This window comes from Ursus arctos, unplaced genomic scaffold, assembly GCF_023065955.2.
Source record: "Ursus arctos isolate Adak ecotype North America unplaced genomic scaffold, UrsArc2.0 scaffold_13, whole genome shotgun sequence".
NCBI classification, from domain to species: Eukaryota; Metazoa; Chordata; class Mammalia; order Carnivora; family Ursidae; genus Ursus; species Ursus arctos.
Genome location: NW_026622797.1, coordinates 28,090,769 through 28,116,945, shown reverse-complemented (window position 1 = coordinate 28,116,945; position 26,177 = coordinate 28,090,769). Strand labels below are relative to the sequence as shown.

General features: G+C 36.1%; 1 protein-coding gene across 13 annotated transcripts in view; it reads right to left on the bottom strand.

Annotated features, from left to right (window-relative positions):
* Positions 1 to 26,177, bottom strand: part of AHI1 (Abelson helper integration site 1) — a 209,154-nt gene that overhangs the window by 64,563 nt on the left and 118,414 nt on the right. For 12 of the 13 annotated variants that reach the window (XR_007191574.1, XR_008958939.1, XM_026504854.4 and 9 more), the window contains one exon: positions 22,337 to 22,392. The exons of the other annotated variant lie outside the window; for it this stretch is intronic. Coding sequence is in view for 10 of the 12 variants with exons in the window: in XM_026504854.4 (XP_026360639.2) it covers positions 22,337 to 22,392 (56 nt within the window). In the remaining 2 variants the exon portion in view is untranslated. The remainder of the gene's footprint in view (positions 1 to 22,336; positions 22,393 to 26,177) is intronic. 13 annotated transcript variants of the gene reach the window in all.

The window sequence follows — 26,177 nt, the reverse complement described above, 5'->3', positions numbered from 1 at the left end:
TTTGTAGGAATAGGCTTTCCACATTTTGTGCTGAAAGAAGACTCAACCTATCATTCAACATGCAGCAAAACAATCCTTTAAAAAGGAAGAGAAATGAACATATTCCCAGATAAATGATAACAGAGAGATCATATCTAGCAGATCTGCCCTTCAAGAAAAACTAACAGGAGTCCTTCAGTTTCAACAAAAGGGCATTTTGACAGTAACTCAAATCTACAAGAAGAAATAAAGAGCAATAGAAAAGGTAAATACATAGGTAAATATAAAAGACAGTAATTTTTTTTTGTAACTTCATCTGATTTAAAGGACAGCTTCATAAGGAAATAATTATAAAAATGTGTTGATGAGCTTATAATGACATAATCTGAGTAACAATAATAGCATAAAGGAGACAAAAGGAAAAAGAGCTGTTATTACAGCAAAGTTTTAACATACTACTGAAATTAAGCTGATATTAATCTAAACTAGATCGTTTTAAGTTAAAATGTTAACTGTAATTCTCAGGGTAACTCCTAAGAAAACAACTCAAAGAAAGTATATAAAAAAGAAAAAGGGAATTAAAATGGTATAGTGAAAAATATTAATTTAACTAAAAAAAGTGAGCAATAACAGAATAAAAAAACAAAAAGATATATCAGACATAAAGAAAACAAAACTGGAGGGCACCTGGGTGGTTCAGTTGGTTAAGTGTCTGCCTTTGGCTCAGGTCATGACTCTGGGTACTGGGATCAAGCCCCACCAGGTTCACCGCTCATGGGAAGACTGCTTGTCTGCTTCTCCCTCTCCCTCTGCCTCTACCCCCAAGACCCGTTCATGTTCTCTCTCTCTCTCAAATAAATAAATAAAATCTTAAAAAAAAAAAAAAAAAGGAAACAAAACTGGGGTGCCTGGGTGGCTCAGTCGATTAAGCGTCCAAGTCTTGATTTTGGCTCACGTCATGATCTCAGGGTTGTGAGATCTGTGAGATGGAGCTCTGCATAAGACTCCGTGCTGCGTGTGGAGCCGGCTTAAGATTCTCTTTCTCCCTCTCCCTCTGCTCTTCCCCCTCCCCTTACCACTCTCCCTCAAAAAAAAAAAAAAAAAAAGAAAAGAAAAAAAACCTCCAAAAAAACCAAACCACATTGCAGACTTAATTCTACCCCATCAGTAATTACTCTAAATGCAGATAGATTAAACGCTCCAAGCAGAAAATACAGATTATCAGAACAGGAAAAAAAATGATCCAACTGCATGTTTTCTGTAAGAGACACATTTTATTTTATTTATTTATTTATTTTTAAATTTATTTGACAGAGAGACAGCCAGCGAGAGAGGGAACACTAGCAGGGGGAATGGGAGAGGAAGAAGCAGGCTCCCAGCGGAAGCGCCTGATGTGGGGCTCGATCCCAGAACTCCGGGATCACGCCTTGAGCCGAAGGCAGACGCTTAACGACTGCGCTACCCAGGCACCCCAAGAGACACATTTTAGATTTAAAGACAAAAAAAAATTAAAGAAGATGAAAAAAATAAACCGCACAAACAGAAATCAAAAGAGGGCTGGAGTTGCTATTCTAATATCAGGCACAGAATTTAAGAAAAAAATTGTCAGAAGAGACAATGAAGAACATTTGAAATGATAAAAAAGTCAGTCAATCAGGAAGACATAGGTATGTATAAATATATGTGCACCTAATACAGCCTCTAAGTACATACGGCAAAACTGGTTGAACTAAAATGTGAAACAGTTTCACAACAATGGTTGGAGACCACAATACCCCACTTTCAACAGTGAGAAAAACTAGGCCCAACATTGACCTGGAAACAGAAGACTTGATCAATACTATTAAACCAACTAGATCTAACAGACATCTATAGAACACTGCACCCGACAAAAGCAGAGTACATATCCTTACATGCACACAGAACATTCTCTAGGATAGACTATGTGCTAGGCTGCAAAATAAGCCTTTTAAAAAACCCCTGAAATCATAGAAAGCATGTTCTCTAAACACAATGAAATGAAAACAGAAATCAGTGACAAGACGACCTTTTGGAAATTCACAAGTGTGTGGAAATCAAACAACACACTCCTAAATAACCAATGGATTTAAAAGAAATCAACCAGGGAAATTAGGAAAAGATAGACAAAAAAACAAACATAATAGGCCAAAATGTATGAATGCAACAAAAAGCAGTGATCTGAGGAAATTCTGTAGCTGTAAATGCTTTTATTGAGAAGATATCAAATCAATAATCTAATATTATACTTTAAAACTAAAAAAATAAAACTAAGTGTACAGTAAACACAAGGAAGAAAATGATAAACATCAGCATGGAAGTAAATGAGATAGCAAATAGAAAAAGAATAAAGAAAATTAATAAAACAAAAAATTAGTTCTTTGAAAGATCAATAAAATTAACAAAACTTTAACTAGACTGACCATGTGATGGGAGGTAACAGTCAAATTAATAAAATTAAGTATGAAAGAAGAGAGCAGAACTGGCCTTAGAGAAATAAAAAGGATCCTAAGGGACTGCTATTATTACCTGTATGCTAACAAATAAGTATACTAGATAAAACGAATACATTCCTAGAAAGACACAAAACTGACTGAAGAAGAAGAAAATCTGAATAAACTTGTAAGGGTAAAGAGATTGAACTACCAATCAAAAACTACCCACAAAGAAAAGTCCACATGCAGTATGCATTATTGGTGAACTGTACCAAATGTTTAAAGACAAAATAACATCAATCTTTCACAAACTATTCCAAAAAATAAGAGAAAAATGAGCACTTTCCAAATCATTCTATGGAGTCAGTATTACCATGATCCCAAAACTAGATAAGCAAACTACAGACTAAGATTTCTTACGAATATTGATGTAAAAGCATTAATAAAAGACCTGTAAACAGAATCCACAACATGTAAAAAGGATTATCCACCATAACCAAGTGAAATTTATCCTAGGAATGACAGGTTGGTTTACCACGAAAATCAGTGTAAAAGATTATCTATCTATCTATCTATCTATCTATCTATCTATCTATCTATATACATATTTTTTAGAGAGGGGCATGTAGAAGGAAAGAGAATCTTAAGCAGCCTCGTGAGGCCAATCTTACAACCCTGAGATCATGACATGAACTGAAATCAAGAGTCGGACACTTAACAGACTGAGCCACCCAGGTGCCCCTAAAAGACCATATTAATAGCATTAAGGACAAAACCCACACAATTATCTCAATAGATACTGCAAAAGCCTTTAACAAAGTCTAACATCCTTTCTTGATAAAACACTCAACAAAGTAAGAACACAAAGGAACTTCCTCAACCTAATACAGGCTATGTAGAAAATACACAACTACTACTAACATACTTAATGGTCAAATACTAAAAGTTTTCCCCCAAAGATTAGGAACAAGACACTTCAACACGGAACTGGAGATTCTAGCTAGGATAATTAGGCAAGGAATAAAAAGGCATTTGGGTGGAAAGGAAGAAGTAAAACTACCTCTATTAGTAGATGACATGATCTTGTATATAGATAATCTCAGGGAATCTACAAAACAAAACAAAACAAACAAACAACAAAATCCAAAACACCTTTTAGAATAAACAAATTCAACAAGGCTGAAGAATACATCAATATAAAAAATCAAGTATATTGCTATACCTGAGGAATGAACAATCTGAATATAAAACCGATTCATTTGCAATATCATCAAAAAAAATGAAGTACTTCAAATAAAAGTCTAAGGGTTATATACTGAAAATCACAAAATATCGTTGAAAAAAATTAAAGAATATCTAGGTAAATTGAAAGATCCATGTTACTAGATTGAAAGACTTAATAGTAAGATGAAAATATTCTTCAAATTTGATGTACAGATTCAACAAAATCGCTATCAAAAATTTTATAGAAACTGAGAAGGTGATTGTAAAATTCATACAGAAACACAGAATCTAGAGTTGCCAAAACAATCTAGAAGAAGAATAAAGTTGGAGGACATGCCCTGATTTTAAAACTTATGACAAAGGTACATTAATTAAAACAGTAGACTACTGATATAAACACAGGCATATGGAATTACATGCAATATAATTAAGAGCCCAGATATAAAGCTTTACATTCATGGTCAACTGATTTTTGACAGATAGATTTTATCAACAAGAAAAAAGCCAAAAATCACATGATCCTCTCAATAGATGCAGAAAAAGCATTTGACAAAATACAGCATCCTTTCCTGATTAAAACCCTTCAGAGTGTAGGGATAGAGGGTACATTCCTCAATCTCATAAAAACCATCAATGAAAAGCCTACAGCAAATATCATTCTCAATGGGGAGAAGCTGGAAGCCTTTTCCTTAAGATCAGGAACACGACAAGGATGCCCACTCTCGCCATTATTATTCAACATAGTACTAGAAGTCCTTGCAACAGCAATCAGACAACAAGAAGGGATCAAAGGTATCCAAATTGGCAAAGAAGAAGTCAAAATGTCTCTCTTCGCAGATGACATGATACTCTATATGGAAAACCCAAAAGAGTCCACTCCCAAACTACTAGAAGTTATAGAGCAATTCAGTAATGTGGCGGGATACAAAATCAATGCTCAGAAATCAGTTGCATTTCTATACACGAATAATGAGACTGAAGAAAGAGAAATTAGGGGATCCATCCCAGTTACAATAGCACCAAAAATCATATGTTACCTTGGAATTAACTTAACCAGAGACGTAAAGGATCTATATTCTAGAAACTACAAATCACTCTTGAAAGACATTGAAGAAGACACAAAAAGATGAAAAAATATTCCATGCTCATAGATCAGAAGAATTAACATAGTTAAAATGTCCATGCTACCCAGAGCAATCTACACTTTCAATGCTATCCCGATCAAAATACCAATGACATTTTTCAAAGAACTGGAACAAATAGCCCTTAAATTTCTGTGGAAACAGAAAAGGCCCTGAATAGCCAAGGAATTGTTGAAAAGGAAAAACAAAGCTGGGGGCATCACAATGCCGGATTTCGAGCTGCACTACAAAGCTGTGATCACAAAGACAGCATGGTACTGGCACAAAAACAGACACATAGACCAATGGAACAGAATAGAGAACCCAGAAATGGACCCTCGGCTCTTTGGGCAACTAATCTTTGACAAAGCAGGAAAAAACATCCAGTGGAAAAAAGACATTCTCTTCAATAAATGGTGCTGGGAAAACTGGACAGCTATATGCAAAAGAATGAAACCTGACCACTCTCTCACACCATACACAAAGATAAACTCTAAATGGATGAAAGACCTCGATGTGAGACAGGAATCCATCAAAATCCTAGAGGAGAGCATAGGCAGCAACCTCTACGATATCGGCCACAGCAACCTTTTTCATGACACATCTCCAAAGGCAAGAGAAACAAAAGATAAAATGAACTTGTGGGACTTCATCAAGATAAAAAGTTCTGCACAGCCAAGGAAACAGTCAAAAAAACTAAGAGGCAGCCCACGGAATGGGAGAATATATTTGCAAATGATGCTACAGATAAAAGACTGCTATCCAAGATCTACAAAGAACTTCTCAAACTCAATACGCAAGAAACAAATAAACAAATCATAAAATGGGCAGAAGATATGAACAGACACTTTTCCAATGATGACATACAAATGGCTAACAGACACATGAAAAAATGCTCAAAATCATTAGCCATCAGGGAAATTCAAATCAAAACCACACTAAGATACCACCTTACGCCAGTCAGAATGGCAAAAATTGACAAGGCAAGAAACAACAATTGTTGGAGAGGATGTGGAGAAAGGGGATCCCTCCTACATTGTTGGTGGGAATGCAAGTTGGTACAGCCACTCTGGAAAACAGTGTGGAGGTCCCTTAAAAAGTTAAAAATTGAGCTACCCTATGATCCAGCAATTGCACTACTGGGTATTTACCCCAAAGATACAGACGTAGGGAAGAGAAGGGCCATATGCACCCCAATGTTCATAGCAGCATTGTCCACAATAGCTAAATCGTGAAGGAGCCGAGATGCCCTTCAACAGATGACTGGATTAAGAAGTTGTGGTCCATATATACAATGGAATATTACTCAGCTATCAGAAAGAACGAGTTCTCAACATTTGCTGCAACATGGACGGCACTGGAGGAGATAATGCTAAGTGAAATAAGTCAAGCAGAGAAAGACAATTATCATATGGTTTCTCTCATCTATGGAACATAAGAACTAGGAAGATCGGTAGGAGAAGAAAGGGATAAAGAAAGGGGGGTAATCAGAAGGGGGAATGTAGCATGAGAGACTATGGATTCTGAGAAACAAACTGAGGGCTTCAGAGGGGAGGGGGGTGGGGGAATGGGATTGGCTGGTGATGGGTAGTAAGGAGGGCACGTATTGCATGGTGCCCTGGGTGTTAAACACAACTAATGAATCATCGAACTTCACATGAAAAAATAAAAATAAAAATTAAAAATTAAAAAAAATGTTGCGCTTCAAAGGACATGGTCTAAAAAGAAAAAAGACGGGGCGCTTGGGTGGCTCAGTCGTTAAGCGTCTGCCTTCGGCTCAGGGCGTGATCCTGGCATTATGGGATGGAGCCCCGCACCAGGCTTCTCCGCTGGGAGCCTGCTTCTTCCTCTCCCACTCCCTCTGCTTGTGTTCCCTCTCTCACTGGCTATCTCTCTCTCTGTCAAATAAATAAATAAAATCTTAAAAAAAAAAAAGACAAAATTAAAAAAAAATGTGCTTCAAAGGACATGGTCAAAAAAGAGAAAAGACAACCTACAGAATGGGAGAAATATCTGCAAATTATATATTTGATAAGAGACTTGTATTCAGAGTATACAAAAACTCTTATAAGGCAATAAAAAGACAAACCCAATTGGATATAAGTAATACAAATATATTTACATCACACGTATATATAATTTATATACTTATGTAGTTGATGTATATATAATATGTATACATTTATACATCATATGCCTGGCACATGGTAAGTACTCAGTGTTAGGTATAACTATTATTATTTAACTCCTAAAGTTCTTTGAGTTATTATAGAGAGATTTTGTAATAAAATATTTCTGTAGGATGCCCATAGTTATAAATGTGGTCCTATTTTCCAAATTAAATATAGATTTGCTAACTACAACTTGATTTCTAAAAACGACAACTCATTTCTGCATTTGGCATAATAAGCTCTCAATCCAATGTATATATACATATATAACATATTCATTCAAAATATATCTAACTTATAGTAAAATATAATTAAAATTTGCCCAATTAGGAAATGGACAAAGGATTTGAATAGATTTTCCAAAGAAGACACACTAACAGCAATTCAAAAGATGCTCTATCCTTAGTCACTAAGAAAACACAAATCAAAATCACAAGATACTACTTCCCACCCACTAGGATGGCTACAATAAAAAGGACAAAAACAAGTGTTAGTGAGGACATGGAGAAATTTAAACCCTCATACATGGCTGGTGGGATTGTAAAATGGTTTAGCCACTTTGGAGAATATCTGGGCAGTTCCTCAAAATGTTAAACAGAGAGTTACCATATGACACAGCAATTCCACTACTAAATTTATGCCCAAGAGAACTGAAAACACGTCTACACAAAGACCTATACTCAGATGTTTACACAGTATTACTCATAATAGCTAAAAATGGAAGCTACCCAAATGCTCATCAATTGATTAATGGATAAAGCGAGGTATATCCATGTAACAAAATATCATTCGGCCATAAAAAGGAATGAAATTCTAGTGCATGCTACAACATGGACCAACTTTGAAATCCTTATGCTAAGTGAAAGAAGCCATATACAAAAGGTCACGTATGATATGACTGCATTTATATAAAATGTCAAGAATAGGCAAATCCAGGGCGCCTGGGTAGCGCAGTCGTTAAGCGTCTGCCTTTGGCTCAGGGCGTGATCCTAGTGTTCCGGGATCTGAGGCCCACACTGGGCTCCTCAGCTGGGAGCCTGCTTCTTCCTCTCCTTCTTCCCTGCTGTGTTCCCTCTCACGCTGGCTGTCTCTCTGTCACATAAATAAATAAAATCTTTAAAAAAAAAAAAAAGAATAGGCAAATCCATAGAGATAGAAAGTAGATTAGTATTTGCCAGGGGCTAGAGAGAGAAAGCAATGGTGGGTGTGATTACTAATGAGTATGGGATTTCTTTTTTGGATAACAAATACATTTTAAAATCAGAGAGTGGTGATGGTTGTAAAACTGTGAATACACTAAACCCCTGTATTACAGACTTTAATAGGGTAAATTTTTTAAACATTTTATTTGGAAAGAGAATACGTGAGAAAGATAGAGAAGGAGCAGGGGGAGGGGCAAAGGGAGAGGAAGAAGCAGACTGCCTATTGAGCTGGGAGCCTGATGACGATGAGGGGCTCGATCCTGGGACTATAAACTGAGCTGAAGGCAGATGCGCTTAACTGACTGAACGACCCAGGTGCCCCTAACAGGGTAAATTTTATGCTATGTGAATTAAATCCAAATAAGACTGTGATTAAAAAAAAAAAGAGTATCACAGAAACTATGGTTATGGGAAGTAAAATTAGTTACGATGAATAAAACAACAAATTCAAGCAAAAATACAGATGAGACCACAGTTCTCCACAACAGAGCAGAAAGCCCTGATTCTGGCTATGGAAATGGACAAGAGAGGTCCAAACCCCTTAGTTTACAGACATCCAGTCTGTGGAAATATAGTGGAAGAGAAAGAAATACACATAGGACATAAGACAGAGAGCTAAGCTGGATATGTATATTACATCAAGGTTTTGCCTGTAAGAACTAAGCAGCTGGTAGCACCAGTGACAGAAAATTACAGTGGAAAGGCCCAATGAAAGTCGTGGGAAGACAGGAATTTTATTGAGCTGTACTCCTTTTTAGGTTCTCTGGGTTAACAATTAATTGTTAACAGCCTAAGTACTTCTTATAAAGATTTTTCTAGTAGAATGGAGAATGGAAAGAATAAGATCAGAAACATCAATTGAGGAGTCAAACTTAGGTATCAGCTGAAACTTATGTGTATAGATTGAACTTTACAATAAGTCTCAAGGAAGAAGGGATGGAGCGCAATCACCTCATTCTTGGGTAATAGTTACAATTACCTTCTCATTCCTTCACTCCAGTTCTTCAAACAGCTGTCTGTGGCATGTGGGTAGCATAGTTTGAAGTGCAGCAGGTGTTTGTAATTTCCTTTCTCAAGGTCACAGGTGACTCTGCCAGTGCACTCGATAAACCACAGCTTCTGGGCCCCTTTCTTCCCACCAAACCCCAAGATCCCCTTCTCACATCCAGATTACTCTCTGCTACTTATATGACTTTAACTCACCCACAGCTATTAAAATTGAATTATTTCCAGGAAATCTACTAACACTCTATCCACTAACCTCAAATCATATCTGATTAAAACTTCTTGGTGGGTAGATGGATATTTTCCAAATTTTTTTTTAAATTGGCTTTCTTAGGTAACTTCCATATTAGATTTATTCAGAGGAAAGAGTCCTATATGCCTAGTCCTTTCCTCAAATCCAGGCCTTCATGACCATTTTAGCTGTTATTTTGGTCAGCCTTTCCAGTAGTGCTCAGCTGTCCTTCATGAATGACTACCTTGGCCCAACCCTGTTACAAGTTACAGTGATGATACAAAGAGCAGCTGAAATAATATACAGTTCCTAGCAGGGCTCTTAAACCCATCAGTTATTTTCATAAGTGCTAAGTGATGTTAACATTACCTGAACTGTTCCCAATTTCCACAGAATCCGCCTTGTGCGACTGAGTGACATTAGTATGTAATGGTTTATTCACATTAACTCACTCTGCTTTTAGGGAGTTAGTATTTTTGGTTCATCTACCATAACTCATTAACATATTCAATTTAAATCCTAGAAGACACTTAAAGACCTTTAGTATCTCAGTCTCCTTACTGGCAAATGATTAATAATATTTTTATTTTCTAGATCTGTTATGACATTCAAATGAGATAACTTACATAAAACACTCTGCACAGTGCCTGGCAAACAGTCAGTGCCCAATAAATGATAGGTATAATTATTACCATTCAACTCCTAAAGTTCTTCAAGTTATCATAGAGGAATGGTGTTTTATAGTACAATATTTCTGTAGAACGCCCACATCTATGAATGTGACCACCATTTTCTAAACCAAATATAGACCTACTAACTCCAACTCCATTTCCCAAATCAAAAATCTATTTCTCAGTTTGACAAATAAGCTCTGAATCCAGACAGTGCCCTCAGAGAAGGCTGCTTATGTTGCCATAGGATATATAATGCCAGGGAGAGATATGGTGATATGAAAACTTTATGAAGTTTCATGAAAGACACAGAACAAGAAGTTTCATTTCCTCTAGGGATTTATCTCACTTAATCTTTATGCATCAAGCCAATCTGTGACCCAATTATGTGGTTATACCAGGAGGCGTCTGCACTACTGAATGCTGCACTACTATTTCTGACAAAGGCTGATCTCTGGGGACCCTGGGATAATGCAGGAGAAAGAGCAGGATACATTCCAGAAAAGGATGTGTATATTTTATCAAGACAAAAAAAAGGATCTATGGAATATTAATAGTGGCAGATGTAAATGTCCATCTAGGCAGGAAAAACAGTTTGATGACTTGATTAAATTTCCCCCAAAGTGGAAAATAATATTCTGTTAGATGATGAGTGTTAAATTTTTTCTTTTCTAAATGATTGCGTCCTTCATTTTATGGCATGATCAACTCAAGTTTTCATTTCCCTATGGACTACATTAACAATTCCTTAAGAATCAAATTTTATACTGATTGGAAGGAAAATTTCAAGTAATCACCAAATCTTATTTTAAAAAAGGACATGCAAGTAAATGCTTTGCTGAAGTATATAATGCAATGTAACACTGAAATTGCTTTTAAATAATATCTCCCAAACGAAATGACTTACAAGTAAAAACTTAAATTGCCCACATGTAAAGAAATTGTTATTGTTTTGATTTTGTTCACTGTTCACTATTTTTCTAAGGTTTCGAACAAATACAATTAATAAGTGGCATTATAAAATATGTCAATGTTACAGAGTTTGGGAAAGAGCTATTATCATACATGAAAAAAATTCAGAATTCAAAAAGAATTCTGGCAGGCTGAATAGTGAGTCAAAAATAAATTGATGAAATTCAACAAGGATAAATGAACAACTCTATACTTAGGGTTAAATAGTATTAAGCTAATACTGGAAAGATTACTGTGTGCTGGACACTGTAGTCAGTACTTGAAACAACAGAATAACACTAAATGAAGTGGGTGGTATTATTATTAACTCCATTCTAAAGATGAGGATACTGAGGCATAGATCTGTAAATAATGGGAAATATGTTTTGACAGCACATCTTTAAAGCTTCAAGGAGTGATGGTAGATCACAGTTCAGTATCAAACACAATATCCAGATTACAGAAACCAATAATAACCACTACATTTTTCACTACAATCTGAATATTAAGTCCAGTTCTGGATACCACTTTTCTCAAGAATGTGAACAAACTAGAATGGAATCAAAATAGATTAAGGCAAGTAGAAGAAAATAGATATACTTAACCTAAAAAAGAGAAGATCAAGATAAAATAGATGCTCTGAAGCATCTTAAGAGCTGCATTTACAGAAGAGGAACCAAATGATTTGGTCTCTGATGGTCTAGAAACAGAGCAGAGCTAAGATACTCGTTATTTGCAGCAAAGTACAAAACTTGAGTAATTAATGAAAACACAATGTTTACAAGGTAGAACTAGTTTTTGTTTTCTAGGAAACAATGTATCCAGGAAACAGGATAAAGAGACTTCTTCTTTATCAAGAGACTTGTTTTCTAGGAAATAAGTAAAGACACTTTTTCTTCAGCAATTGGTGGCATATCATTCTCATATGCTGACGCTGAAGAACTACAAATACGTAGAGAGTAGAAATGTCTCAACACTTTTTATCACAATATCCCATTAATGTTCACAATAAGCATTATTAAATAATAATTTGATCAATTCTTAGCGATTATGAGGATCAGCAGTATAATAATAGCTAGTAATAGTATGTGCGATGCCCTGTAGACTACTCAGACTGTAGTGCTGAACAGGATCACACACAATCCCTCTCTTAACAAACTGGTGGTTGCCAGAGGGGAGGTGGGTAGGGAGATGGGCAAAACGGGTGATGGGGGAGTAGGAGATACGGGCTTCCAGGGATGGAATGAATAAATCATGGGGAAAAAAAAGCTACAACAAAGGGAATATAGTCAATGGTATTGTAATTACGTTTATAGTAACAGATGGTAGCTACACTTGCAGGGAGAACAGAATAACTACAGGGTTGTTGAATCATGATGTTGTACACCTGAAACTAATGTAACATTGTGTGTCAAGTACACTTCAATTAAAATAAAATAAAATAAATAAAATAAAATAAAATGCCAAATTGGAGAGACAGGTACTAAAACAAATAAGAAAAACCCCAAACCAAACCCAAACCCAAAAAATAAAACATCAAACTCCTTCTCCTGATGGGTTATATTTAGTAGGGGAGATAAATTCCTTTATTTTTTATATGCTTTTCTGCTATAAGGCCTCATGTTCTGTAAAATTGTGAATTAAATATAACAGGGTTTCTGGAAAAAATCTAGTTGTTGCAGACTACTTAAAATCTACAGAGCTCTGTCATAGGGCCCTGACAGTAACAGTCCTAATCACCGTACGGATGCGGTGTTCAGTCTGAGCTGGCGTCTGCACCCGGCATTCCTGCGTCAATCCTGAGCCTCTGCAGCCTTACACCCTGGCATCCAGGAGACCTCCTCTGTAATGCAGGTCCTTAAACAGATTTACTTTCACTAGAGACCAGTTTATCAAATTAAAAATCCAATCCAGGTTTTAGACTTTCTCCAGCAAACCAGATAAGGTTTTGAAACTAGGAGAAATGTCTTAGCAGCTTCTTCACTTGTACTAGCAGTTACTGAAGCGACTAAAGTAGCCACTAGAAAAGACACTTGAGCTTTTAAAAAATTGCTCCGTCCTTCCATTTGATTGTGAGAAAGCCGGCCACTGATTGCTTTAACACTTAAAACACGCAGAAAAGAATTCCTCTGCTTTCGTACGGACATCATTCATCTATTTATTAATGCACACAGGCTAACTGATATCATAGAAACACGGACTGTACTTGACGACGACAGTAGGTACTACAAACAAACAGGTCAGCGGGCTACGTGAATGTTCTGGGCAGGGCATATCACCACTTCCCCTTTATGGCATTAAACAGAACTCCTGCCTCCTGGCTCCTGTTTTCGTAGTTTAAGTTTGTAAGGGAGCAGACACTCTTTTAGCACTTGCTCTTTTTTGCTGCGTGCAGGGAAAAAAAATGACCAAAACAATTCCTCTGGAGCAAGGTCTTATGGGAACCATGTGTTGTTCATACTTCTAGATATCTCATTGGCTTAATTAAGAAAGTACCTCACCTAGAGTCTAAAATAAAATGATTTTAATTTCTTTGGTTTCCAAATGGTTTTGATGTATGTACTGTTTTACAATTTTTAGGCTCTTTTGAATTGTCCTTGAGTCATGGTTTTGATTGGCCTATTCCTCAAGTTCGACCAGTGTGTATAACTGAATGTGCCTCTTCCTGGGTTAGGAAAACAATGAAAGAGTCTGAAGTGGACAAAAAAAGACTAGAGGGTATTCTTTCAGTGGAACACTAGGGCAGTCTGGCCAGAGCCTCCCCACTGCCCCCTGTACACATGCTCTCTAACCCGCCCGTTGGCTAACTTGCACACATATCTGAACGCCATATTGCTTGGCATCCTTTCACCATGCACTGGGCTTGTGAAGGTGGAGAGATTTCGTCCTGTAAGGAAGGGACTTTTTGATCTACTGAAGACAACTAAGCTGTGTCCACCACTTAAGCAGCAGGAAATTTCCAATAACAATGATGGTGATGGGCATTTGTTACATGGGCACAAATGCCATGTGTATAAGGAAGTGTATTCTAACTGAATCCCGGGAAGGAGATGAATGAGAGAAATGAGTGAGAGCTCAAGGGATGATTGTCAGAGATTTGCTTAGTTTTTCTGCTTTATTAGTTCTTTTGGAACAGTAAGGGCAACTGACAAAGATTCATACAACTTCAGACCCCAAAATGGACTTCTTCAACCTTCCTCATTTTACCAACTAGGTAAGTCAGTCCCTTGGCAAGGGACCTTGTCACAACTGCCCTACCCTATTCCTTCACCAAATGCTAAAATCCAGTCTGCATCTTTCTCCAGCCCTGTTTACATTGCTGGATCTTTTCTTCCATCTGAGAAATATTTATTTTGAATGTAATACTATTGCATAAATGCCCAAATTGAATTTTTCACTTTTGAAGAACATGGAAAAACATTTATTTTGCACTCTATATAGGTTCCTCTTGTGGCAGCCCTTTTGGCTAAATGCTACTTTCTTTTGTGAAATAAGTCAGCAATATATACACAAAGCTGAGTTAATCTGTATTCTATTTTCCATCCTCTTCTTGTGACAATCTTCCTGAATTCTTCTGGTTCATCATACCTCCTAGTATGACCATCTAGCTTCCTTTCTAGGACACAGTTCCCGTTCTCCCAGAAGTTCCTACCTATGCTAGAACAAAAAGTCCCTCCGCTTCTTTACTCCCCAGGCTTCCAAGATCCTCCACTATTCCTGATCTCTTATGACATTCTTCTGTCTTTATCTGTCTTCTGTGAAGGTTTTCTTCTTCCAGCCTTTTGAATATGGACATCCCTCAGGTCCAGCCTGGCTCTTTGCTCTCATTTATTTCTATAGTTTCAGCATATTTTCACTCATTCAACTAAGCAGTATATAATGACAGTCTACCACCAATGGTAAGACAGACACCGTCCCTACTTTCATGGAACTTATATCCTATTGAGGAAGACAGGTGATAAACAAGAGAACAACTAAATAAAAAATTACAAATGGGGATAAATATTAAGAAGGAAAAAAACGAGGTACAATAATAAAGACTAAGAGGGGGAGTATCTACTTCAGATAGAGTGGTAAAGGAAAATCCTTTAAAAGTGACCTGTACTGGGATCTCAAGAAAAAGCCTGTTACGCAAAAAGCTGGTGTATATTCTGGCAGAGAGACCAAATGTCCACAGGCGTATGGGTGAGCAGGAATGAGTCTGGCTGTGTTTGAGGAACTCAGAGCAGAGAGTATCATAAGGCGATGCTGAAGAGGTAGGCAGAGACCAGATCACGCAAGGCCCTGCAGGCTCCGGGTTTTATTCTAAACACAGGAGAAGTTATTGAAGAGTGTTAAGCAGGAGGATAAGCCATTATGACTCACATTTTAAAAAAAGATCACTCTGGCTGTCAGGGCTTCCGGAACTGATGAATAGGTGATCACACACTGAGGGTTGCCTAACACAGTCCCAGTTTAGGCCTGTTGTCCTGGTGTAACTAGACTTCCACATCAACTCCTTGTCAGTCACAATACATGATAAATAAATACATACTAAAACAAACTTTAAAAAATGAACACAGTAAAGCAAAGAACATTGGTCAAGACACAGGCAGGTCACTGTGGCAAAGATTCCCTTGTTCCTCATGTCCCTGATCCACCTGGGACGCTGGGTTCTCCCTTTGATTTTTTTTTTTTTTTAAGATTTTATTTATTTATTTGACAGAGATAGACAGCCAGCGAGAGAGGGAACACAAGCAGGGGGAGTGGGAGAGGAAGAAGCAGGCTCATAGCAGAGGAGCCTGATGTGGGGCTCGATCCCATAACGCCGGGTTCACACCCTGAGACGATGGCAGACGCTTAACCGCTGTGCCACCCAGGCGCCCCATCCCTTTGATTCTTGACTTAGTTTTACTTCTCAGGCTTGGGATATGTTCTTTTCCTTAATCTCTGGCCATCTCTTGTGAAGAAATAATATTCAATATCTGGTACATAAAAATATATTGAGTGGGGTGCAATGCATCTTAACTCATTTATTCTTCACAACAATCCCTGAGGAAGGTATTATTATCCCCACTTACAGACAAGGAAACTGAAGCACAAAGAGCAAAAGAAACTTGCCTAAAGTCCTGTGGAACAAAAGTAACCGAACCAGGACGTGGAGCCAGGTAATGTGGTTCTGAACTCAAGTGTTCTTTGCCCTTCTTCTAATACTGTTTCACAATGTGAGAGGCACAGATGTGTTTAGGGAACTGCAAGTAGCTCAGAGTATTGGTTAAAAGCTGGAAATAAGTTTAGAAAGGTAGTAGAAGGACGTCAAATGATATGCTAAAGAGCTCAGTTTTCAACTGGTAGGAGACGGGGCACACCACAGGATCTTCAATGTGTGACCATGTTGGCACTGTGGATAAACAGCTCTGTAGAGAATGGATCTGGGAGTTGAGTAGGAGGAGACTCATTTCTGATTCAGCTTACTGTAAAGACTGGATATGCGCCTTCCTCCTGCATGGGGCTTCTGCCTGTTGTAAAGAATCTGCCTGCTCCCTGCCCGTGATGATACACAGGCTTCCCACAACCAACGCCTGAGCCTTCTGACTCCCGCCTCTCCCTTCTGGACTTCCCAGCTGCAGAGCGTGGCTCTACCAAGCACAGCAAAGTTAGATCTTCAAACTCATCTTCTCTTGTACTTGTTCATGGCCTCTGGTTACTTGAAATTTAACATGTCTAAAACGGACTCCATTATTCTCTAAAAACCATAAAGTCAAAAGAGAATTAGGGAAAAAAAGTCTAAGAAACACATATATGTCAGTGGAGTATGCTAACAGGAAAAACCTACATAAAGCTTCATAATTTACAAGGTCCACAGAAACAACAAATGTTTACATACTTAAGAAAAAGGTTATGTTATGGACAACTCACAGTGATCTTAAAGGAAAACCTATTTTGCATTTGAATTTCAACAGGACTGCTCTGAATTGCTACTTTATTGATAAGTAAAAACAGATTCTTTTATGACAAGTTATAAAAGCTTATAGTTTATCGGTTCCCTCTCCACCCTGCAATTATCTACAGGAAGAGATTGGTCATAGGTTCTATTTTATGAGTTTTATAGGGGAACATTCACCCCAGTTTGCATACTATGAATTCCTGGAAAATTCTGTATTGGAAAAAATAAAGTGCTTCCTTTGGATCAAAGACATTTCACCTGAACTCATGTATTTATCCATAAACAAACTGCCCCAAATATTATGTTAAATATTATGTGAAAGACACATTTTACGTAAATATACGTATAAAGCATACTATACTAGTGTGTACTAACAGAATATGTAGCAGTCTTGTGAACTTACAATGGGCTAAACAGTGATATGAACCTAACAACAAAGACAACTTAAAATGTTGGAGAATAAGTACAGATGATCATATAATCCAAAAGCGTCTCAGAATAAATTTTAATTTGTATGATTTGGACAAATACCTTTATGAATAAATTTAAAGGGCAAGCAACATCATGAACATCTCAGATATATTTTCAGAATAAAATACTGTAAAACATATTAAAGTTTACTACTGATGAAAATTACAAGACAAAAATTTATCAGTCAGACCCTCAGAAAACCTAGGAATACTGGGGTGTCTGGGTGGCTCAGTTGATTAAGAGTCTGCCTTCAGCTCAGGTCATGATCTCAGGGTCCTGGGATTGAGCTCTGCTTATTAGCAGGGAGCCCGCTTATCCCTCTCCCTCTACTGTTCCCCCTGCTTGTGCTCTCTCTCTCTCTGTCGAATAAATAAATAAAATTAAAAAAAAAAAGAAAGAAAACCTAGGAGTATAACTGCAGAATGAATTAATTAAAAGTTTGTTAAATTCAACTTAAAACAATGAAGAAAAATGAATCAATATTTAAATTTCCAATCAGCCTAGGATATTTTAACTCCTAATAACTAATGAAATATTTAGATGAATGGCAAAAGTATCCCATAACTGTTATAATCTTAATGAGAGTCTGAATTTTGTTTCAACCTGCTGTGACAGGTGTGTAGGCTTCTGTGAAAATGCAAGCTGTAATTTTACAAACTGCCAGAAAATCCATTTGTTAAAAGAAAATCTGTTCTAATTAATGGAGGTTGTAGGATCACTGAGTAAAAGAAGAAGAAAGGAATAATATTAATGTTACAAGTTTGGAATGCAGGAGCTTTACAAAGGTCAGAAATTGATTACAGGAGGCCATGCTGATGTTGTTTGAATTTTAACATATCAGTTTTCACTAGAAGAGACCTGAAAACGATTCTTCTCAAATCACTAAAAATTCTGTATATATTCAGTATGGCTTACCATGTTTTAATTCCACCAGAAAATGTAAAAAGCTATGGGAACTGTTACGTATATAGTAGGTTATAGGCAGGTTTATAATAACCTAAATAAGAACAAACATGTAGAGAGACTTCCTTATACTAGTAGCTATTTCTCTTTGATTTGCAAATGAGTCTTTCTTTTAAAGTAAATATGAGACTCAAGCCGGTGCTGACTTAACTATTAACTAACTTTTACACCTGCCTTTCAGGGTTCAGACAGTGACCTCTGATTAATCTGAGTCTGATATTATCCTTAACTTAACAGCAACTAGTTCTTAAAGTGGCATGATCTAATTATTTTCATATAATCTAGTATTATGATTGTCTAATGTCTTATTTGCTTTTCCTATAATAGTAAAGTGTTTGAGTGACTACCCCTCAGGACAGAAACCCGGTGTCCTAAATACCATTCAGGACAAAAAGAAAGACATATTTCACCATCAAATCTGAACTAGGACATTGAGTATAAAGAAAATAAAAGAAAATCTACAACACATGAGTAGGTAAAACAGGCTACCAATGCAAAAGAACTGTTAGACTGATGTCCAACGTCTCCCGAAACACTAAATACCAGAAGGCAAAAGAGGATCAATTTCCACAATGTTCTCAGGAGAAAAGTTTATGTCCAAATAATTAAAAACTCTGGCAAACTGCCTTATTCAAAGACAACTGGGATATTTTAAAATATGTAGACTCAGATAATACACCTCTCACTTGATATTTTTTGAAAAAATAACTTGGGCGCCTGGGTGGCACAGTCAATTAAGCGTCTGCCTTTGGCTCAGGTCATGATCCCAGCCCCACATCAGGCTCCCTGCTCAGCAGGGACACTGCTTCTCCCTCTCTCTCAGCTGTTCCTTCCCCCCTCCCCGCCTTGTGCTCTCTGGCATGCTCTCTGTCAAATAAATAAATAATAAAGTGTTAAAAAAAATAACTTGAAAATGTACTCTTAAATATGAACAAAATTAAGAGCTCAAAAAAAAAAAAAATAAGTAGTGATTATAGCCAGTTAAGAAGGTTTGATTCTGTTTGATGGAGGAGGTCACGCCATGTGGGGATATTCTGTTTTATTTCTATAGAAGGCATCTCAAAAACACATATGGTATTATTTATATCAGAAAGAAAAAAATACCAAACAAAAAAATTAAACCTCATGTAATAAATGAAAAAAAGAAGGAAACAAGTTAAAAAGAGAGTGGGAGAGAACACAGAACAAAGACAGAGGCTAACCTATACTTACTTAAAGAATACCGCATCACATTAAAATGCTACAGGATCAAACTATCCTCTGTAACCATATATTTACTGAGAAATTCATTCCCACTTGGAATCTCAAGAAACACAGCTTTCCCTATTATAGAGGCTTAAGAAAGACTCATTTCCCTCCCCTGCTGAACAGCCATAATTAGCATCTAGCACTCTCCTAGACCCAAGCCACTCGTGGGGGTTCTTGCAGCAAGAGGGAAGTGGGGGTGATAACGTGTAAAGAGGTAAGCTGAAGACTGATGGTTAGGAGCCAGGTTAGGAAGTCACTCAGAGACCCGGCCTCAGCCATTCTTGACCCTGGGTCCACTCCCTTCTTATCTTCTCAGGCCCCAGAAGTATCTCTCCTTTTTGGGCTAGTAGAGTACCACATTTGAACTTACAAATATCCTACTTTGTTACATTTTTAAACAGACCTTTTCATTTCTTTTATCTCTAAATATTTTCTTCTCTTAAACCCTTTAAGGAAAACAAAGGCATACACATAGGGAGGATGGAAATTAGGTAACATTTTATTTCTGTAAAAAATCAGATTTTTCCTGTCCTGGGAACCAGGAGACATTGGGTAATGAACAGGCTTGTAATTCTATTTAGCGGTTATAAAGAAAGGGCCAAGGTTAACTGTCAGCAAGCTGGGGGACTATATGGAGTGAAGGGCAATAGAATATCTTTAGTTTGTAGTAAAGAGACAGAAGAATTCAGAAAAACATATAAAAAATGCAGCTTGGCTCAAGTGAGAACCTGGAAAACTAATGAGTGTTTGGGATGTGCCTGTATAAACCACGTACATTAAAAACATGTGGACTTTACAGATTGGAAATGTTATTAATATATTAGGAGCTATCATTTAACAATACAACTGGAAAAACATAAAAGATCAACAATACCTAAGCTCTATTGTATTAGATTTTGTTCCTGGTTCTTTGGAATCATTCTGAGATCATTAGAGCATTGCTGTAAACATTAATGCCATTATTTCTCATAATTGCAAGAGAAGTCAGTTCTATTATTTCCTCATTTAATTAACATGGAAACCTACAATCTTGTCTATGGGGTAAAACAAAAAAAAAAATCTCTTGGGGACCCTGGGTGGTTGGTTAAGCATCTGATTCTTGATTTCAGCTCAGGTCTTGATCTCAGAATTGTGAGTGGAGCCACTTAAAAAAGAAATAGAACTCTGCCAGGTTATACTTTTCTGAGTTCTAGAATGTACAACTCCCCGCCCCCCAACAAAACCAGAAATGTAAACACAGGTGCTGTAGGAATGCCTATAGAAATAAAATGAATTTCAAAAGTATGTAAAATAATCCAGTGAGTACCTTTTTCAAATACATTAAGGGGTTCCAGTTCAAGATGGTGACATAGGAAGATCTTCAACTTACCTCCTCCCACAGACACACTGAGTCTGCAGCTACATATGGAACAATTTCCTCTTGAAAAATCTAAAGGCTCTAAACCTCAGGCAAACAAGAAGAAAAAACCACATAGAAGCACGGAGGAGAGCCTGAGGTACAACCTTGCCATAAACCCCCATTCCAGTGCAGTGACCCACAACCAGGAGAAAAAGTAAAACCTGGAGTTTCTCCCCAAAGAGCAAAGGGTTCAAGTCACACATCAGGCACCTCAACTTTTAAGACCTACACCTGAGAGAAAAGAAATTATTTTCCATAATTGGTAGTCTTCCTTTTTTTTTAATATTTAAGAACACAATTTACATAATGTTATGACTACTATTTTAGCATACTTACTAAAGTATAATTATAATACACACTATAGCCAAGTATTTTTCATGATTATAAGGGTGTTATTTCCTCAAACACTACTCTTTTCCAGAGCCCCACATATTTAGTTATCAAACATGTTGATTCAATCATGTGAGTTTATTACAAACAGAAAAAGGAGTCAATCTGCCAGTGAGGAAAATATTATCAATAAAGTTCAATAATGCCTTTATTTCCCTAAAATATATTACTAAATCTTTCTAACAGGAAATAATGAATTCTATGGACTATCTGAAAGACTTAATGTACAGAAAGGATAAGAGAAACAAGATTACGCTTGGTAAAGAGTAAAAATAATACATGCTAGCCTATATCGTCATATGAATCTTTCAAGTGGGAACTGACAACTGGTACATATTTCATTCAAATATTATATTCAGAGATTAAAAAGGAAATTTGTTTTCCTTCTATATTATCTTGTATAATTACTTTTAACATAGTAAATAGGTACAACAATTGTTAAATGCCTTGTTTTATCTGGCAGTAATAGAAGAGGGATATAAGATTTCACTTCTATAATAATAAAGCATAGTAATCCATAAAAGAATGAAACACAATGGCCTTCTTTCACAAAATATTCACTTTAAATAATGATGCTAGTGCACAAAATAACACTCATTTTAAAAAGAGTGTAAATCAATTTGCATAAAGATTTATATTGATTTATTCAAAGTATTAAGTATTTTAAAATTAAAATTATTCTATTTATAAAACATTAATATAAATAAGTACCTGTAAAAATGATACAGTATCTTATTTTCCTATATCTTGGCAAAAATTAGTATGTTTTCCACATTATGTAAGAAAACATGAGATTAATTTTCTGGAAGGGATATAACTTTTGGCAAAAGGGAGGTTACAAGTTTTTTCTACAATGGCATTTTGTGTCACTATAACCAGTATCAGTTTGTAGTTTATCCGTTTTAACAATGCAGAAATAGACTGCCTTACCGTTGGTGCTGTATCTACATGATGGTTACAAGGCTTTCTTTCCATGCTGTTAATCCCTATGGAAAGAAAAGACGGTGAATATTTGCTTATTATACCTATCCATTTTATTTTGAAAACATTTAAGTCAGTAAGAGGTGACTCCTACAGTTTACAAGAAAAAAAGCCTCACTTGAATGGCAGGATCCTTTAAAGTCATATCATGAATTCTTTGGTCAGAAACAGTTGGAGAGTTTAGCTAACTAAGAGACCCAACTCAAAGTGAGCTGAGCCAATTTTCCCATTCAAGTGGTGTTTAGCAATAGTGCAAGATGTGTCCATATCTTGCTCTTGGCTCAAAAATTATACCATTATCTCCACTCTGCTGCATTTCTTCCATTAAAGTTTTATTTCTGACTTGAGGTCATCAAGTTTTCATAAAGGAATATCACAAAGGCTATAAAAGGAATCACTTCCTTATTTTCTCAAAAAGAATAAATAAATCTACTTGAATTTCTCTTTGATCATTTGACTTCCTACCATGCCATATTCTATTTATTCAATCACCATGGAGTGTCTGGAAAAAAAAAAAGTTGCTCTGATTCTCTCCTTTAAAATAATATTGACTGCTAAACTTCAGAAAAATCCTTTTATCATGCGTGGATTCATCTTTTTGTTCCCAATATCCTCTACTGCATTTCTTTGTAATAAACAGCTTTTAAGGCTATAACAATATTGCATCTCATCTGTAAAGATACTGGTTCAAAGTCTAGCTCAAGTTAAAAATGAACAGAGATGTGGGTCTCATTTACTTTATGGTCTTTGTTCATCAGCAAACCAATATGTGAGTTAGGATATTAGAACAGTTTGCTCAAATAATGGTACAGGCTGTTAGAAGTGAGAGCTGCAATGTATTGTTAGCAATTAGCACAATTTCTAGTTTAAACAAACACGATCTCCCTCATTTACAGGCATTTAAAACTCATTTTTCTTCAAGTATGATAAGGGATTAAGTGAAAGCATCACAAAAACACTTTTTATCACTGTGCAAGAGTATATTAAAAATGAACAAATATGATTTAAAAAAAAACATGGTTTTTCTTTCATTTAAAAAATTCTCTCAACATCTATTACTAGCCAGTGAAGTATAAAAACTACCTATTCAATCAAGTAATATTTACTGAGTGGCTACTTGGCATCAGTGATAAAAGATAAATTATAAAGGATAAATTGTAATTTCTGACCTCAAGACTTGAGTAAAACAGAGATGTCTTTTTTTTGGAAAAAAATACGACAGAGCAAATTAACAGTTTTGTCTTAAGAATAAATAAAATCTTTAAAGTGATTTTTATGGAAAGATACATTTTTTTTTTCATAGAGTAACACTGGCCTTGAATAAAAAAATTTTAAAAAACCCAAGGAAACATATTAGAAAATGTTCAGATTAATGCTGATCCTTACTTTGAGAGTTTAGTAATACTGAGGTCTACAGAACAAATGGTGAAACCCCCACTTCCCTAGCACCCACACTCCCACAGCCGTCTTTGGCTGCATCCACTGAGAAGTCTGGCATACCCTGGCTTTTAAATGAGAGTGGTCACACCCCGAGACTCAGGAATTAGCAACATTTGACACGTGTGTTCTCACTACTGTAATCTGTTATAAAACTGACCTAGACTGATTACTAATTTTAAAATTCATATCCAATTAGAAAGTAACTTCAAAATGTTGAAAATAAAAAAAACTAAAAAACCCCCCCAAATCTAAATAACCTCAGCTTATACAATTACAAAGAAAAAAACTACATATTTTACAGTCTCAATTTCAGGATAAGAAGGTGATAAAAACTAAAATTTTGAAAAGTGGATTACCCAAAGATAAAATCTTAGTTTTAAATTTAGATTGCCTGTTGAAATAATACCATTTGGAAATACAATCAAACATGTTTGTTCAAGCTTTCGGTAAAGAATATACAGAAAAAAATAAGCTTAAGAAAAAATGTCCCCAAACAACTATTTTCAGTAAGTTTTACCTAAAAAATCTCTACGTTATTTCACTTTTGTTAAGGTATGATGATAAGTGAAAGCTCATAATAAATAGATTGCTGTGCTAGTCATTTTTGTGTGTCAGCTTGGCTAGGCCACAGTACCCAGATATCTGGTCAAACATTCCAGATGTTTCTATAAAAGTATTTTTTGGATAAGATGAACACTTAAATCAGTAGACTTTGAGTAAAGTAGATTGCTCTCCATAATGTGAGGGGGCTTCATCCTGGGTTGGAGGCCTTAAGAAAAAGACTGACATCCCCTGAAAGAGAAGGAATTTTGCCAACAGACTGCTTCTGGACTTGAACTGTAACTCTTCCCTGGGTCTCCAGCCTGCCAACTAACCTTGCAGGTTTTGTACCTGGTCTGCCTCCACAATCATGTAAACCAATTCCTCAAAATAAATCTAGATACATGTCCTCCTGGTTCTGTTTCTCTGGAGAGTGCTGACTAACATGCTCACTTTCTGGGAAACAAATAAAATGAAAATATAATTGTTTGTGTTTATCTAAATTAAATTTTTGTTCACTAAATATATTAATTGTGCAGTAATAGAGTTAAAAGGTCCAACTGATTATGGTATATTTTAAAATTAGAAAACCTCAAATAAACTTAAGAATATTACATTTGTAGTGTAAATCAATCCACCAGACAAAAAAATCAATCTGTCAATAAATATCTACTACTAGATTGTCCAGTCTGACAGTCTCTGCTTTTTGATGTTTATTTATATTTAATGTGATTACTGATACGGCTGTGTTTAAGTCTGCCATCTTGCTATTTCATTGCATCTATATCTGTTCCTTTCTCCCTTCCTCTTTTTTCCCTACTCTTGAAATAATCAAATACTTTTACTATACCAGTTTACATTCCAGATGGTTATATTGTTAGCTACACATTTTTGTATTTTTTTTAGAGGTGTGAGATTGTACCAGACATCTCTAATTTATTACAGTATACCCTGAATTAAGATTTTTCTACTTCACCAACAATATAACCATCTCAAAACAGTATTATTCCATTTACCCTTCCACCCTTTATGCTACTGTTATATTTTACCTCTACATGTTGTAAATCCCACAACATAGTGTCATAATACTTGTTTTAAACAGTCAGTAGTCTTTAAGAATGAAAAAAATAGCTTTTTATATTTACACATACATTGATCCTTTCTGGTGTTTTCATTCTTTCCTGGAGATCCAGGTTTTCATCTGAGACCACTTCCATTTAGACTAATGAACCTTTTGTAGATTCTTTTTGTGGGTGACTTTTTTTCCTGAAAAGTCTTTAGCAGGCATTCCCATATGAAGGATATTTTTGCTGGGTACTGAAATCTAGGTTGATAGTCATTGTCTTTTCAGGACTTCATTGATTTTATCTTGTTATTTCTTATGAGGATGGAGCCATCAATTCTTCCTGTTATTCTCTAAATGTGACATATTTTTTTCTCTGGCTGCTTTTATGATTTTTTTTTTTAAGTTTCATTTCTTCAGTTTAATTAAAATGTACCCAGGTGAGATTTCATTTACATATATCCTTCTTGGGATTTGCTAAGCTTTTTATACCTCCTACATTAATGTCTTTTATTAGAGGTGGATTGGCCCATTATATCTTCACCCTATCTTCTCTATTTTCCTTCTGGAATTCCAGTTCCACTTGTTTAGACGATTTGATATAGTCACACAAGTTTGATGCTCTGTTATTCCCCTCCCCTACCTTGTGCTTCAATTTGGATAATTTTTATTGTTCTGTCTTTGAGTTCACTGACCATTTCCTTCCATGTGTACTATCAGCAATTAGGCCCATTTAATGAATTTTTC